Genomic DNA, 16,162 nt, shown 5'->3' with positions numbered 1-16,162 from the left:
GCCGGAGTCGGACCTTGATTTCCGATGCGACCGGCCCGCTTATTTGTAATTCATAATGCAAAATTGTTCGACGGGGACGGAGGGGCGGGCTCTGCGGGAATAATTTCGTCCCTTGCGAGCGCAATATCTATTATAAGTTTGGAAAAGCTCAAGATCGAACGCTGAAATGAAATCGTCGTTACTTCGAATAAGTTTATTTAGAAATAACGTACAAAGTGCGGCGCGTGTTCGAGCGAACGAAACGTGAACAAAGCGGCGGATCATTCAAAAATAAATTCGTTCTTCGAAGTGCATTAAGAGTACGCTTAGAATATTTTAACAATAAATACTATGCTAGAGGCGAACGTGGATAGTGAATGTTCCTGCGTGAGTTTACATGTTTTTCAATTTTACGAAAATGTCTGGTTCGAAATGCAACGAAATGCCGCTGCGCTTTAGATAACTATCGCAAGAACACTCGCAATCCACGCTGGGCAGTGGTCTTAATTTTTAATTAATACTACGGGCGATGACAAGTGGAAATCCCGACTCCGGTTATGTACAAACTGCCGGCCGTTTCCGGCCGAGGCCTCGGCTCATTTCAAACACGGGCGCCGGCGAATAAAGTTATGAATTAAAGATTTCATTAACGTGCCGGCTCCTTGGCGCGGAAGAGGCATCGACGTGGCTAAGACACAGGATATCGAATTACCCTCACATCCTTTGACGCCGGCACGGCCACTTTAACCCTATTCACTTGAAGAGGTACGCTCAAAGAAGCGCCGTGAATTGCCACGGCGGAATTGAAAAAGACGTGCCGACGCGTTGAGATCAAGTGCAGCATTGCGGCTTCGCTTACTGAATTATTTACGTAAAAAAATACACGTTCGACGCCACTTCTCGCTTGCCCGTTTCTACCCGACGAATTCTGTTCCGAACGTTTCCCCGAGTCCTTTTGTCAATTTTCGTTTGTCAGTTGCAGCGAGCCGAACAGTTCGCCGCGTTAAAAATTCACGAGTAAGAGGAGCTACAGCTTTGTAGTCACATATCCCGACGATTTATCGATTAGTCGAACGTTCACCATTGAAATTTAAACAGCCGAGGTTGCCCGGAGGTCTCTAACGCTGTCGTTTATGCTAACAACAGAGTAACAAAGCTAGATTATTAAACGCACTGATTTACTTCGCATAAATTCGTTTTGTTAAATTATTGTCGAATTTATGGAATTAAACGAGTCTACAGAAATTAATTCCAAGTAATTTGATTTTTTAATTATATTTCTGTAGGATGTCGCGAGCGCGGTGACTTGGTGGATGGCCGGGTGTTGCGCTCGGCGGAAAAAAACAAAGGAAAGCGATCAGCGGTAACGCGGAGAGGATCGCCGAAGCGATCCTCAGTTGTGATCGGTCGTAGCTGCGGTGAATAGCTAATAATTGTATTTCGTTTTTGTATCTCTATATCTCTCACATTTTATTCTATTAATAAAGTTGCTTTTTTCGTTATTAAGACATTGCGATATTGCGGGAGTCAATCACCTAAAACCCGATCCTACAAGTGGGGGCTCGTGCCGGGATCGAAGTGAATTGACGACAGATAATATCGTAAAAGTTATACGGTGTCGAAATCGTTAAGTGCAATATAAGTTGTGTTGCAGAAGTTGAAAGTGACGAATTTCGGTAAGAAGAATAACGATAAGCGTGTGGAATATTTGTGTGAAGCGATGGAGAGAAGAAGCGATATGAGCGAAACACGTGGTACAGCGTCAGAAGAGATTGCCGATATTCACAACCAAACTGTGGTGAACTTCGCAAAAGAAAAGTTGAAAGACGCAAGCGGAGATACGACCGACGCACTCACAGAAGACAGAATAAAGAAAATGAAAGTGGATCAGCTGAAACGTGAATTAATGAAGTTAAATATAAAACCCATGGGTAAAAAAGAAGACTTGAGAAACATATTAATAAACCAATTGCAAAGGAACACAGCGGAAGAAGTTTCCGACAGCGAGGAGGAGGAAAGCGACGTTTCAGATGAAGATAGCTATGCATCTAGCAAAGGCGCGACGAGGACAGCAAGAAACAAAAGAGAGGAGTGGACTCGCACGCAACGTGCTACACGTGGCGTTAAATTTACGATAAAAGACGTTGACGAAAGTCTAGCGTACTTTACGGGAGACGATAGACTGCCAATTGAAAAATGGATCGCAGACTTCGAGGAATTGAGCACATTATTGGAATGGAACGATGTGCAGATGCTGTTGTATGGAAAACGTATGCTGAAAGGTTCGGCCAAACAGTTCGTAACGTACGAAACGGGTTTAACTTCATGGAAGATATTAAAGAAGAGATTAAAACATGAGTTTGAGACCGAAGTGAATAGTGCAATAGTTCACGCGCAGCTTGCAAAGCGAAAAAGAAGACAAAACGAAAGCGCACGGCAGTACATCGGTGCACTGCAGGAAATAGCAAGCCAAGGAAACGTGGAGGACGAAGCACTAATCGAACACATCATTAACGGAATACAGGACGAAGAAATGAACAAAACAATGTTGTATGGTGCATGTTCGTTACACGAAATGAGGAAACGTTTGGAACTCTTCGACAGAAGGAAAGAAAAGATGATGGAAAACAAGAAGCCGTTTATCAAAAAAGCAGAAATAGAGAAAAAGAAAATGCCTCATGGCAAATACGGCAAGACTCACTGTTACGGATGTGGTTCAATAGATCATGAGCATTCAAACTGCCCAGACAAAGCAAAAGGACTAAAATGTTTTAATTGTAACAATTTTGGTCACATTGCACCAAATTGTCCCGACGGAAAGAAATCGAAGCAAAGTGTTACAAAGGTGAATTCTATACAATGTAACGGCGGCGAACTCAAAGTGAGCATTGACAATGTAACGTGTGGTGCATTAGTGGACACCGGTAGTGAAGTAAGCCTTATTCGAAAAGATCTTTTTGACAAAATAGGCAAAGTGCGGCTAAACGAAACCTCGCGCACGCTTACGGGATTCGGTAACGCGCGAATTATCCCGATCGGGCGATTTGACGCGAAACTGGTTATTGACGGAGACGAACACATAACCAGCATGTTGGTGGTTCCGCGAGAATCCATGACATCGGAAGTGATACTAGGACGTGATTTTTTAAATCGAGTGGAACTATGCATGAACAAGGGGGTGATAACCGTAAAAACAGCAAGCGACAAAAAAAGTGAAAGTTATAACGAACGCAGTGAGACGAATAAGAGGGACTCTAAATCTAACATCGATAAAGACATTATTGACTTATTATCAATAAATTTTATCGAAAAGGACGAATTAAGTGCGTATACTTCCTACGACGATAAGATAAAGGCCGTGGTTTCAAATTATAAGCCAGCTGAGAGTGTGAAGACAGCAGTCGAGACCAAGATCGTATTACGAAACCAGGAATCCATCTACTCTCGTCCGAGACGATTATCGCCGAAAGAGAAGGTCGTCCTATCGGAACAAATCAAGGAATGGTTGCAGAGCGGTGTGATTCATCCCAGCATCAGTGAATACACAAGTCCGGTAGTAATAGTACCGAAGAAAAACGGCGAGTATCGCGTCTGCGTCGATTATCGTAAGCTAAATAAACAGATAGTTAGGGACAGATTTCCGATGCCGCTTATAGAAGATAGTTTGGATGCGTTAGCGGGTGCTCGGGTATTCTCGGTGATTGATTTGAGGAATGGTTTTTTCCACGTACCGGTAGAAAAAGAAAGTCAGAAATATACGTCATTCGTGACTCCGGACGGACAATACGAATTCGCGAAAACGCCTTTTGGTCTTTGTAATAGTCCTGCAGTTTTTCTCAGATTTATACAAGAAGTTTTTAAACATCTAATTGCGTGTAAAATTGTTTTCACATACATGGACGATTTGATCGTACCTGGCGTTGATAACGAAGATGCATTTCAGAATCTGGTTCAAACGTTAAAAGTCGCGGAAGAAAATGGTTTAGATATTAATTCGAAAAAGTCCACATTTTTGCAGAAACGCGTGGAATATCTTGGCTACGAAATAGAAGAGGGATTCGTATATCCATCATCAGCGAAAATTAAAGCAGTACAATATTTTCCAACTCTTTCATCTAGGAAACAAATTCAGAGTTTCTTAGGACTGACAGGATATTTTCGAAAGTTTATTCGCGATTATGCCAAAATAGCCCGCCCTTTATCAGATTTACTAAAGGACAACGTTAAATTTAATTTCAGCATAGAGCAGCTAAGATCGTTTGAAACGTTAAAAGCAGCGTTGGCTAATAAACCGACATTGCGAATTTATAGTCCTACGGCAATTACAGAATTGCATACCGATGCAAGTAAAGACGGATGCGGCGCAATATTGTTGCAAAAAGACGTTGACGAGAAACATTTTCATCCAGTTTATTTCATGAGTAGGAAGACTTCGGATGCGGAAAGAAATTATCACTCCTACGAACTCGAAATTTTAGCTGTTATTAAAGCCGTACAAATGTTCAGGGTATATTTATTAGGAATAAAATTTAAGTTAGTTACCGACTGCGATGCATTGCGTAAGACTCTGCATAAGTTCGATCTATCGCCAAAAATAGCGAGATGGGCATTAATTCTAGAAGAATTTGATTACGAAGTCGAGCATCGTCCAGGATCACAGTTGCCTCATGTAGATGCGTTAAGTCGTTACCCAGTTTTAATAGTAGAAGATACTATATTAGCGTTAGTGCGTAAGAAACAAGAAGAGAATCGACGGGTGTATAATAAAAAACGTAAAGCGCCAACGAAGTATGCGGTAGACGATTTAGTTGTAATTAAAAAGACTCAGTACGATCCTGGCTCTAAATTAAAAGCGAAATTTCTCGGGCCATATCGAGTGTCCGGCGTCAGACGTAATGATAGGTACGAGGTCATTCGTGTAGGAAGCGGCGAAGGGTCTCGTATCACAACAACTGCGGTCGACTGTATGAAGCTGTATGATGTGAACTCTTCGGAGACCGAAGAGTATGCAGGAATGGCCGAGTGTAGGATGTCGCGAGCGCGGTGACTTGGTGGATGGCCGGGTGTTGCGCTCGGCGGAAAAAAACAAAGGAAAGCGATCAGCGGTAACGCGGAGAGGATCGCCGAAGCGATCCTCAGTTGTGATCGGTCGTAGCTGCGGTGAATAGCTAATAATTGTATTTCGTTTTTGTATCTCTATATCTCTCACATTTTATTCTATTAATAAAGTTGCTTTTTTCGTTATTAAGACATTGCGATATTGCGGGAGTCAATCACCTAAAACCCGATCCTACATTTCTGGAAAGCGAGTACGGATTAAACCCACGCTGAATTGAAGCGTGAACCTTGCCCTTTAAAATGCATTTTTGTCCGAGTCGATAGCAGTGCCGGTTCCCTAGATATACGGGTTCGAAAGTGGCCGTGTCAGCAACCGCTGGCGCGCGTGTCCGACCCGCGCAACATCTGACCACTGCAACTGTCGCACCGCTGAGGTAGGTCAGCACCGCCGCGGCTGCCGCTGCACGACTCTTTCTTACGAAATGATAACAGCTCAAACGTCGATAATTTATTCAAAAAATCAATTCGAGCGCGCGAGACTTTCCGGGCTCCGTAATTCTTCTAATTCCGGCTGCGCCGAAACGGAATGATTGAAACCGACCAATTCGAAACTGAATTAAAGTTCTCGAAGTCTGAATTAAAGTCCTCGAAGTCTGAATTAAAGTTCGAACAGAATCTCCTTACAATGAATAAAGCGATAATTGTATCGACAACCCCATCACCAGAATTCGTTAAAAATTACTTAGAAGTCCGCGAAGTTCGGGCTGCTTCCCGATGTAAAGCCGCAACATTTTCCGCCGACTTTCTGCGTGTCCCCGGTCCGTCATCGACGATCCCCAGGTATCCGGTTTACGATCTCGCCGACGTCGGTCGAATTTCTGGCGCGCTCCCTTCGATCCCGGGGAACCCGCGGTAGGACGGCGGAGGCGCGCGTGAAATACTGTCCTGGTGCGGGGGCGCTATTGCAGGGAAGTTTGGCTGTTTCGCGCGAGTATTAGAAACCACGAGAACGGAACCAGAAGTCCGGGCCAGTGGCTGACGTCACATCCGGACGAGACGTATCCGGCGTCACGTTGCATGGCTTCCGTGCGTTCCCCTGTAACAGAAATAAAAGTCGTCATTCTCTCTCGTGCCTTTCGCTTTTGTCCGGGACGGTTCTCGCGAGCGTTCGGCGCGGCGTCTCGCGGTGCCCCGAAGGCGGTCGTCGATCCGCGGAACGAGCGCGCGAACGAGTCCCGGCCGCCGACGTATCCTGAAAGAATAATGAGACCGCGGCCTCGTAAATCAATGTCCCATCACCCCCACCCCCCTCTACGGAGACTATCGGATTATAGGTTTTTCCTGGGCGGCCCGGGCTAGTCGTCGAGAAAGGTCTTCATTAATTACCACGCTCTTTAGCGCGGCGACGCCGGGGCCCCGGGCCGGCAAATAATTGCCCGCGAGTTTCTCGAATCTGAGTAATTCCGCTTCGCTAATCTCGCGAAAGCAGCGTCGTCCGCTTTCGGTCGCGAGAACGCCCCACGGCTTAGACGGGCCGAACATTCCCGTGCACGATTCCCGGCAACATTATTTTCCATTTGCTCTCCTCATAATTAAATCCGCGACGGGGTCGAATTAGCGGAACCCGCCTCGACGGATTACGGCGCGCCGTCTCGCGCGTGGTGTCATTTTCTTGATTAATTCTTCTGCCGCGACAAAAGCCTGTCGCTGGATTAATACTCCTTTCTTTGCAATTACTATGTATGCCGCGGAACAAAGAGGCGCGACACCGGTAGATCCGCTAAGATCCACTATCCGGATCTCCGAGGGCTTCCGAATCTTCGCAAGGAACATTAAAATAATCTCGCTTAACCCCTTGCACTGACTCCTTTCACGTTGCGTTGATTAGAGCAATTATTTGTCTTTAATATTTTCCTTAATAGGACCATATAATTTTAATCACTTGTATCGTCTTTATTTATTTCCGTTTCTACACTTTGATCTCAGTATTAAATTTTATTTCGATTTAGAAGAAATTAAAAATATTCATATTCAGTAGATTTTACATGCAGTATTTGTCACGAGTCCGACTCGTTACTATAGTGCAAGAGTTTAAACTAACCTGCTCCAGGAACATATTTTCGTTGCCTTGTCCTATGCAGCACGAGAGTGCAAAGTATTCCACAGATAATTCCTGCGTAAATGCTACCTTATCCCTCGCGAACGTAAAGAATGGGTACGAGCAGATGCTGTTGGACACGCATAAGTGTCTGACTGTACAAGAAGCTGCGAGAACCTTGCCAAACCCTATTTCATAAAGCACGCGGTGTTATTACGTTGCTCTGGAAAGGCTTTTGCAAAGCCAGGACTCGTCTGAAAATTAAAATGTCCGACGACGGAGCACGACGAGTGCCCTGTAACTAACTCGGCCATTCGATCCGGCAGCAATTAAACCCCTTTGCCGTACCTGGCGCTCCAAGTCGCTCGGGATTTAAACTACTGCTAGTCGGAACACTCGAAAACGAGAGCTTTATTCTTCTTGCTTTATTCGGATTGATATATTGGACTTTAAATTACGTTACACGATTATTTATTAGAAATTAGGTGAGAAAATAACGTTGACGATAATTCTCGTAATTTAATCAATTTCTTAAAGTTTTCTTTTCTTTGGCTAGACATAGTTCGACTCAGTCTCCGTGATTTTAAATATCGATGCACTAAATCGCGATCGTCTTATCGCAGCAGTAGTCATTTGGGATCGTCAAAGGGTTAAACAAGCCTCGGAATCGCCGAGCAATTCGCCGAGAGCGCGAAGTAATTGGGAATGCGGCGCGACGATTTTTCCGGCGTCGTTCCGTGCGACCGGGATTTCCCGGATTTCGCATTTATGGCGGGAGAGAAGCAGGCGAACGCGTCTCGGGCCAGCTGTCGATTGCCGAACCGGATACGGAAAATCGTTGAAGTCGTTAACGACGTGGAAGCCCCGGGGCTGTAACTATTGGCTGTTTGAGGCTCTCGAAGCAGTCGTTCTTAGCGGCGCTTTACGGGATCTTGACTTTTTTCGAGGAGCCGCTAACAGGTACTTTATTTTCTTGAAATGACTTTTCTAACGATTTTCCTCTCTGATTACACAAGCCCTGATCCCCTAATGACAGAAATACGAGCGATTCGCCGGTGAAAAACGAACGGGCGTCCGTCTACGTTGGGAACCGTCGAAATTCTTTCGTGCCTCCCCGTTCTTCTATCGTTCTTCCACCTCTTCTTCTTCTTCTTCTTCTTAATCTTCGTCTTCTTCTCTCACTTCTTCTCCATCTTCTTCCTCCTTTTCTTCTCTCTTCTTCTTCCTTCTGTTCATCTTATTTTCGTCCTTTCGCCAGCGTCTACTCTCCCGTTCGCCTGAAAGTGGTACTTCGGCTTTCACGCTCGATTCACCGGCATGTCGGCAAGCGAATTTCCCCGGCGTGCCCGACCCCGCCCGGTAATTATGCTTTCATATTCTCGAACGATTAAGCGTTCAACTTTTCCGGACTGTTACTTTTAGAAGTTTGAGTTACGGCGCTGCCTCGCTGACCGCGTAGCTATGAATATCGTCTTTTGATTAAACGTACTTCGAACGTTAAATACCGCACGCCGTATTAAATATGGAGCCTGTAAACAGTGCTCACGGAATAACTTCCGCCTCCTCGTTTCTACGATTCTGCTGGGAGATTCGAGGACGATAGTTCTCCACGTTTAGTTATTTTATGTAACTTCTTGACAGGTATTTTACGATAGTTTTTCTTGGATTGAAAGAGTTTATTTTAAAGAACAATATCGTGGTGAAGAATGGATATTGGATAGTGAGTTTTTGAAACAATGAAACGAAGCATCGTTTGCTGCATTTTCTACTAAATTTTGAGTTGCATTTTCTGCTAAATTTCGTGCTATATTTTCTGCTAAATTTCGTGCTATATTTTCTGCTAAATTTTCTATTAAATTTTATGCTACATTTTCTGCTATATTCTGTGCTAATACCAACCATACATTCATGCTTGGAAGTCGAAGGTGTCCAAGCAAGAAACGCGTATTTTACCTCGTTCGCCGTGAAATTATGGTTCACGGAATCAGAGTACCTATTCAAATATTGCACTGCATCATTCAGTTCCATCGATCCATGAACTTGTGGAGCCTGGTTGATCCCATTTAATCCAGCAAGGATCGATGATAACTGGTCCTGGAAGCGTTGGCTTCGGTCTGTAGGGCTCAAATGGTCACGACCGATGCAGACCGAGACGCATGACCAATTAGAGACTCGCACGAAATACACGTCATTAGTCGTATGGATCGGCAGTCATCGAAGATTAGCTTGTATATTTAAACGGGATTGCCGGCTCTGTAAGAGTCACCCGAAGCCAGCCATTGACGATCCCAATCCCCTTAATGGCTCATCACCGATTTACCTATTTTGTCTGTTCTTTACAGTTAAACTCGTGGAACCATGACCAAAAAGAATTTGTAACGACTACAGTGTCTGTAAATGTGAATATCGAGATTTGAGTTATGACAGCAACATGGTAGCTTAAAACTGCTTCTACCAACTTTGGTGTCTATTTTGCATTTTGGACTCAATATCGAAGCATGTGTATTTGTTTTATTATTTAAAAAACGATGTGATATATACGTATAAATAACCCATGACTTATTATCAATCTCATTGTGAGAGTTATTATAAATCTCATCTGGGATTCGAAGGCACATAACAAAAGAGGCCCCATTCGGCAACAGCGAGCTAATCATCGAGCGACGAAGGTACGCGGATGGTAACGCGCCTATAAAGAGGTCGACCGAGCGTGATTGTAGGGAGGGAATACAATGAAAGCTAATCCTGAGAAACCACAAAGTTCACCGCATCGTCACTGCTCCCAAATACAGTAATCCACGGCTGGCAACCCCATTGGAAACCGCAGACGTTTCCAGGCCCAACACGTGATCGGCACACGTGACATTCTCATCGTTAATACAGGCGTCTGGTGGAGGGGGAAGGGGGAAGATAGGGGGATAGGGCGGGAAGGGAGAAGGGGTAGAAGGGTCTCTAAATCTTTGCCAACACAATTCAGTTTACGGTCGATGGAGCCTCGGAGGCATCGAAGCCTACCCCCGCTTGCGGTTTACACAATTTCCTCGGCATTCGAGGAGTGTCGGCTCTCTCCTACTTGCCCTCTCGGCGAGCCCGTGGCCGGAAGATCACGACGGCTTCCGGACATCGGCGCACGCAATCCTCTCTCTTTGTCTCTCTCGCCCCACCCCTCCCCTGGCCCTTTGTCCAAGACCGGGTATCAAGGGTAGTTAATTGGCCGGCCGGATAGGGCACGGTCAATTGACCGTTTAATTAGAGTGGCAGGGCATCGACGGATTTTCGGTTAACGTTGGCCTCGGCATTAATCGGTGATCTCCGGCTCCCGGGCGCCGAATATCCGTCAATGACACCGCGCCGCCGGGCAAGCTCGAAAGTGAAAATAATCCCCGGAGCAGGATTTATGGTTCGCCCCGAAGATCACCTCGAGGCTTGTAGATCCGGCCGGAGGCTCCCGAAAAAGATCAAGCGACTTCGGCTCGGAAAATCTCCTCGACAGCCTTCGTCGTCCACTTCGCTGAACTCTGGATACGGACGGCGAAGTTTGCATGCCGCCTTTCTACGGCGGGGAACAGTCTGCAGTGTCGTTTCTGTAACGAACCTCTCAATTTCCTCAGGCAGCGGGTTCGATGATGGCGTTAAATATCTCACCGTCCGCGTTTCACATCGTGGATTCACGGGTTGATAATATTTCATTGGAATTTCTATTACACTGCCGAATGAAATCCCCGTGCGAACCTCCATCTGGCCCGGGCTGAGTAAGACGTCCAGACATCCCGGTAATAAGTCTCAACATTATTTTCTGTCCGACGGGCTCCCGGCGCTCCAATATGTCGCCGCCCTCAGCCGAGAGATTCATGGTCGCTTTCGAGATTTTTAAATATATATAACTGGCTCTCTCTCTCTCTCTCTCTCTCTCATTCTCTCTCACTCCTTCTCTTCATACATATGTAAGCGTACATATATACACGTGCGTGCATCGAGCGGTACACGGCCAGGAACTTCGTAGGGAGTTTAACACTTAACGACTCCCCGAGCTGCCGTTTATACGGCACCAAATTTCGTTCCTGTCCCCTGTCCCCCTCCCCCTCCGCCCCGCCCCCGCTCTTTTTCACCCCTTGTCCCTTTCCACGGCATCCGGCCTTGCTCGGCGCGATATTATTAAATTTCAGACCCGAAATATCCGCGCGAATTGCAGAGCCGGAGAATTCATTTTCTTTCGCTCCGCTTTGTCTTCCGCATTATTAAAAAATTCATGATGCCGTTGCCGCGGAACGCGAATGAAACTCCTCGACCGGACGCTGATTCGATTCGATCGATTGGCGCGCGATGCTCGACCAGATCCGATCGATTCCTTCCGCCGAAGGGAGCAACGCCGATCGGCGATTCGTCGTCGACGCGGATAATTCGATAATTCCATCGTTCCCTGTTTCCTCTTCTCGCGCGTAGGAACGCAACGTCGCGAGCCGCTCGCGGAAATTTTCGACGCGGCACACGTCTCTCCGAGGATAGCACGCGCGGAGCGGAAACACGCATAAATAATTCGCCGGGCATTGTTCTCGAATCGCAAAGCGAAACGTTCGCTGATCTGGGGGACGGCTTACCAGTTTCACATCGTAAGTAGAACGAGCCGAGCATTGCACCGGCGAGATCGTGAAAACGCCGCGGCGTTTCGCTGCGTGAGACGGAACGCTCGCCGGGGGCGGTAGTGCTCGCCCGAGGTTCGAGTATCGATCGGTTTAATGACTCCCAGAGCATTTCCAAGCAACGGCGAAGTAGCACTCGAAGAAAGATCGACTTCAGGAACGCGCGGGACACGGGACAATTTCGAAGAGCTCCTACGGGAAACTAGACGACGACCTGGAGTGGCACTCGCGCAACTTTCGGGGCTTGTAGATCGTTCGCGAATTCGTGGCACCGCGACGACGACAGTGCTGAGATCGATTCGCCGACTCGCGCCGAGACACGAAAACAAAGAACGACTGGAAACGAATCGAGCGGATCGGCTGACGAACGATTTATATTATACGTTCCAACGTGAAACGCTTGTGGCGGGATTTGAGCCGGGCAAATATTACTGTTAGAATAAATATATGAACGTATCGTCGCGGCTCGGTTTGTACGCGATGCGATATTACAACCGTCATTCTGGAAAACAACGTTTTGCCTGGAACTACGCGTGACTGACGTGCTCGAACGAAACTCGCTTGTATGGGGCGAAACGACGTTAATCATTTTTACTCGCGTCTTCATCGTGTAATAATAGCGTTATACTGTATATTAGATATTATATTAGACTGCTTATAAGCTATTATATAAGACTGCTTACAAGCTATTATATAAGATTGCTTACAAAGTGCATTCTTCTGACCACAGAACGCAAAACGATCGTAACTCGTCGAACATCGCGGACGTCGGGCAAACAGTGATAATTGTAAAAATAATGGCCGCTCGAAGAGCCGAACTGGATCCGTCTATTATTATTATCTGTCGCAATTAACCGTCGAAAGAATAGCAATTAATAATCGACGGCGGTCCGATAACCGGGCCGATGAAATAATCGCGGGGATTTAACCGCGAGAGAAAAACAATGAGAAAGAGAGAGAGAGAGTAATCGCGGATCGATTAACGACGGGTAATGGTTGCACGGTAATTCACCGCGAATAAAGCACCCGTCCCCGGGGATCGTTCAAACGCCACCGGGGCCGATACGCTAGGCCGTGCCGACCTTAATAATTTTCCTTAATCACTGCATTATATATTTTAATTCGTAGCGTCTGATAGCGGCACGGGGCGCCGCGCGGCCGAGCATCGCCCGTAGCCCGGTGATCTAGAGTTCTTTGGTAAGCCCGGTAGGCTGGCTTAGCGGGGCACTTATGGCTGATTTATACGATCCATTACCACTACCACTGACCCACTAAGGCCGGCCGCCAACCGAGGCGAACCGGATCAGCGCAGCTCTTAAGGCTGATTCGCAAGGCCCGTCGGCGTTGGCCTTAAACCATCCGCCGGCGGAGGGGCGCGCTTATTAAGGTCAACGATGAGATCCGCGTTGCTCTCTGACGCAGATATCAATAACAATGTGCGGAATTAGCTGGCCGACATCTTCGCCGTACGAGCAAGCTAGCCCGGAACCGCCTAATCTACGGCGCTTCCCCGAGCGACGCCACGATCCGTCTTCGGTAACGACAAACTTTCCACGCCCGCTGCCAAAACCGGGCGCGATTCTTTTTCTAATTGCGCTGCCCCGTTGCTCAAACAATCCGGCTCCCGCTGTTGAATCGATTCGATGGAATAGACTGCGGCTGGTTTTGCGGCAAGGAGATCGGCCTGGTCGCAATCAGACCTCTGGGAAAAAGTCCTTTGTGCGTGATCGTTGAGTCCCTTTTACGGATCAAAGTTTTGAAATGCTGTCACTGGTCTAACGAATAGAATAAATCTCCGATAGATATGGTAGAGTCTTCGTTGTAGTTGAATTGGGCTGCGGTCAGGCGAGTGGAATAGGAACAATCCCGGAGGAAATGTAATTCGGTCATGCTTTGGGTTGACCAGTCGAATAGGATCACTGGTAGACAGACGAGCGTGTCGTTCATAGTAACCGATGATTATTATTAAATTGTGCTACTGAATTTGTAAGGAGAGTGATTACGACTTTGACAGGTGGAAGTGAACTGCAATGATCTCTGTCAAAACAAAATTGGCCAGACTAGTGGAGACTAGATTCCAGAAACGTGAAAGTAGAATAGGAGAGATAAATATTCACACAAGAAAATCGATGTTTCATTCTTGCAAAGCTAGAGGAAAGTAGAATAAACTCTGTCAGTATTCCAGCGAGTAGAATAAATTCTGCCACCGTCCCAATGAGAACAATAACTTTACCAGCGTCCAGACCAGTGAAATAGTCTTCGTTAAAATAGAATGAGTCGGAGAAGTAGTCGCGCCTTGCAGAAGAAATAGGACCACAGGTAAACACACAAGAGAATACTCATTAATAGAAATCTAAATTTTGCTTTTAAAGTCTGACGAACGCGTGGAATAAATTCGAAGACTGTTCTAACCAAATGAATAAATATAGTAACAGAATAGGGTAACTCCGCCTCTCGTCAAGACAATGAAACAGACAATATCTCCGTGGAATTAAAATAGGCTGGCCGCAACCGGCTAAGTAGACTAGGACGGTGGCTGGTTGGACAAAAACGTCGGCCCGCAGAAATCGATGTACCTTCTTCGAGAAGTTTGTAAACGGGTCTTCGAGCGCGGGTTTAAGGACGGGATCCCGTCGCGCGTAAAATCCCGCGGCGGTTAAATCACGGGCGCGGCTTTAAAGCGGAGTTTCCGCGCTATTACTGGGAGCGACTTAGGCGGGTCGAGTCGTTAGCCAAATTTTTCCTGCCGGCAAACTGTTAAACTCGTGCTACGGGCGAGGGTGGCAGGACGACCGCTAAAAGCACGCCGGGCGGTCCTTAATAGCGGCCGGGTCCGCCTGAACACGGGCCAAATATTAAAATCTTCGCTCGCCGAAACAAACATCAAAGAGGAGAGCCCACCGCCGCCGCCGCGAGGTCTCGCGTGCTTCAAAACGGATTCCGGGAGATTAACCCGGGGGAGACCCGTGGATTCCGGGACCCGAAGATCCTCGAAAAAAACTCAAAGCGAGTGCCCTCGAACCTTCGGCGACGAGAAGCGAGAGAGAGAGAGAGAGAGACGGGAAGGATCCGGCAGGTAGAGAATAAAGAGAACGCGAGGCCGGGAGGAAGGGAAGCGAGAAGACAGCGGGCCCGACGAAAACGGCGGCTCGGCGAGCGTTTCCGCGAAGGAGAGAACGAAACGGAAAAGTTCGGGAAGGCCTCCGAGAGGGTTTTCGAGACGGAGATATCGAGGGCGGAGCCTCGAGAGCCACGAGGACTCCGGTGATGTGCAATTAGGAAAATTGAATTCTGCCGTAATTAACTTTCTTAATTAATAGAATCGGGGAATTGTATCTTTAATCTGGCCGCGTTTCTCGAAGTGCTTCTGGCAGCTTCTGTCACCGAGAGAGCAGCCGGGGAGTTTCCGCGTTCGGAAGCTCGGGATGAGACCGTGCCGGGCGAGCGAGAAGAAGAGCAGACCGAGAAGGACGGCGTCGGATAAGACAGGATTGTTGCAGGAGACGGCGGCGACGACTGCGACTGCGACAACGAGGGGGGGGGGGGGGATGGGTTGCTCGCTGTAAGTTTTGATATATGCGCGACGTTATTTACGATCGCATAAGAATTAGCTCAGGAAGCAGGGCGTCCTGCACGCGCAAAAAGCGCGGCTTCGCGCCGCGGACTGGCACTGCACTCGACCGGCTTTTTTTTGCGGACCCTCGCTGCGTCTAGCTTCCGCAAAAGTCGTTAAATCTCGCCCCGCATTCGACGAATCGGCCAAATGACGCTTCTTCTTGCACCCGACGCTCTGTATCGATGGGTCACGCCGAATCTCTTTTCTCCTGTATTATTCTTTCGGCGGAGCGTGCCGCGCCGGCTCGCCATAAAGACGATCGAACGGCCAGCGTGAATCATTCAGAGACATGTTCGCCGAACTATCGGCCGCGACTATTGATTCGCATCAAAGATACACGGGGTCCCCTGCTCCCTCGGTGAATGGATAAAGAAGCGGTGCCCGGACTGGCTCGGCAGGAAAATCGCCATAGAATCGTGAAAAATTAACGCGGCCGGGCTACCGATAGCCCGACGGCTCGTCAGAAAGCCGGCGAAGGTCATTTCTCTTCGGGTTGGGCATTCAGAGCCGCGCGCGCGCGATTAATTAATCACCGGACGTCGATTTCGCCGAATCCACCGGGGATCGATTAATAAAACCGACCGGTCGGCGACGCCGCTGACGTCGTCGCCGGCTCTCGTTGTTTAAGACGATCGATGCCGCCTGCATTCACATTTCACGCGTTACAACCGATTGGCCGGACGACGCGCAATTTCCCCGGCAATGTTTACGGGTACGCGGCGCGTGTAACTCCGCGCGGCGCGCTCGTAAAAATCGGCCCGACGGCCGCCT

The 16,162-nt window shown here is 47.6% G+C and overlaps 1 protein-coding gene across 1 annotated transcript in view; it reads right to left on the bottom strand.

Moving 5' to 3' along the window:
• Positions 1–5,996: 5,996 nt before the first annotated feature.
• The window catches only part of LOC144467676 (zwei Ig domain protein zig-8), a 134,198-nt gene continuing 124,032 nt past the window's right edge, over positions 5,997–16,162 (bottom strand). Inside the window, exon 7 of the mRNA XM_078176575.1 lies at positions 5,997–6,133. Coding sequence (XP_078032701.1) covers positions 5,997–6,133 — 137 coding nt within the window. The remainder of the gene's footprint in view (positions 6,134–16,162) is intronic.

The sequence above is a fragment of the Augochlora pura genome, chromosome 3, assembly GCF_028453695.1.
Source record: "Augochlora pura isolate Apur16 chromosome 3, APUR_v2.2.1, whole genome shotgun sequence".
Lineage (NCBI taxonomy): Eukaryota > Metazoa > Arthropoda > Insecta > Hymenoptera > Halictidae > Augochlora > Augochlora pura.
Note: the sequence above shows the minus strand (reverse complement) of the source record. Positions and strands in the feature narration are given on the sequence as shown.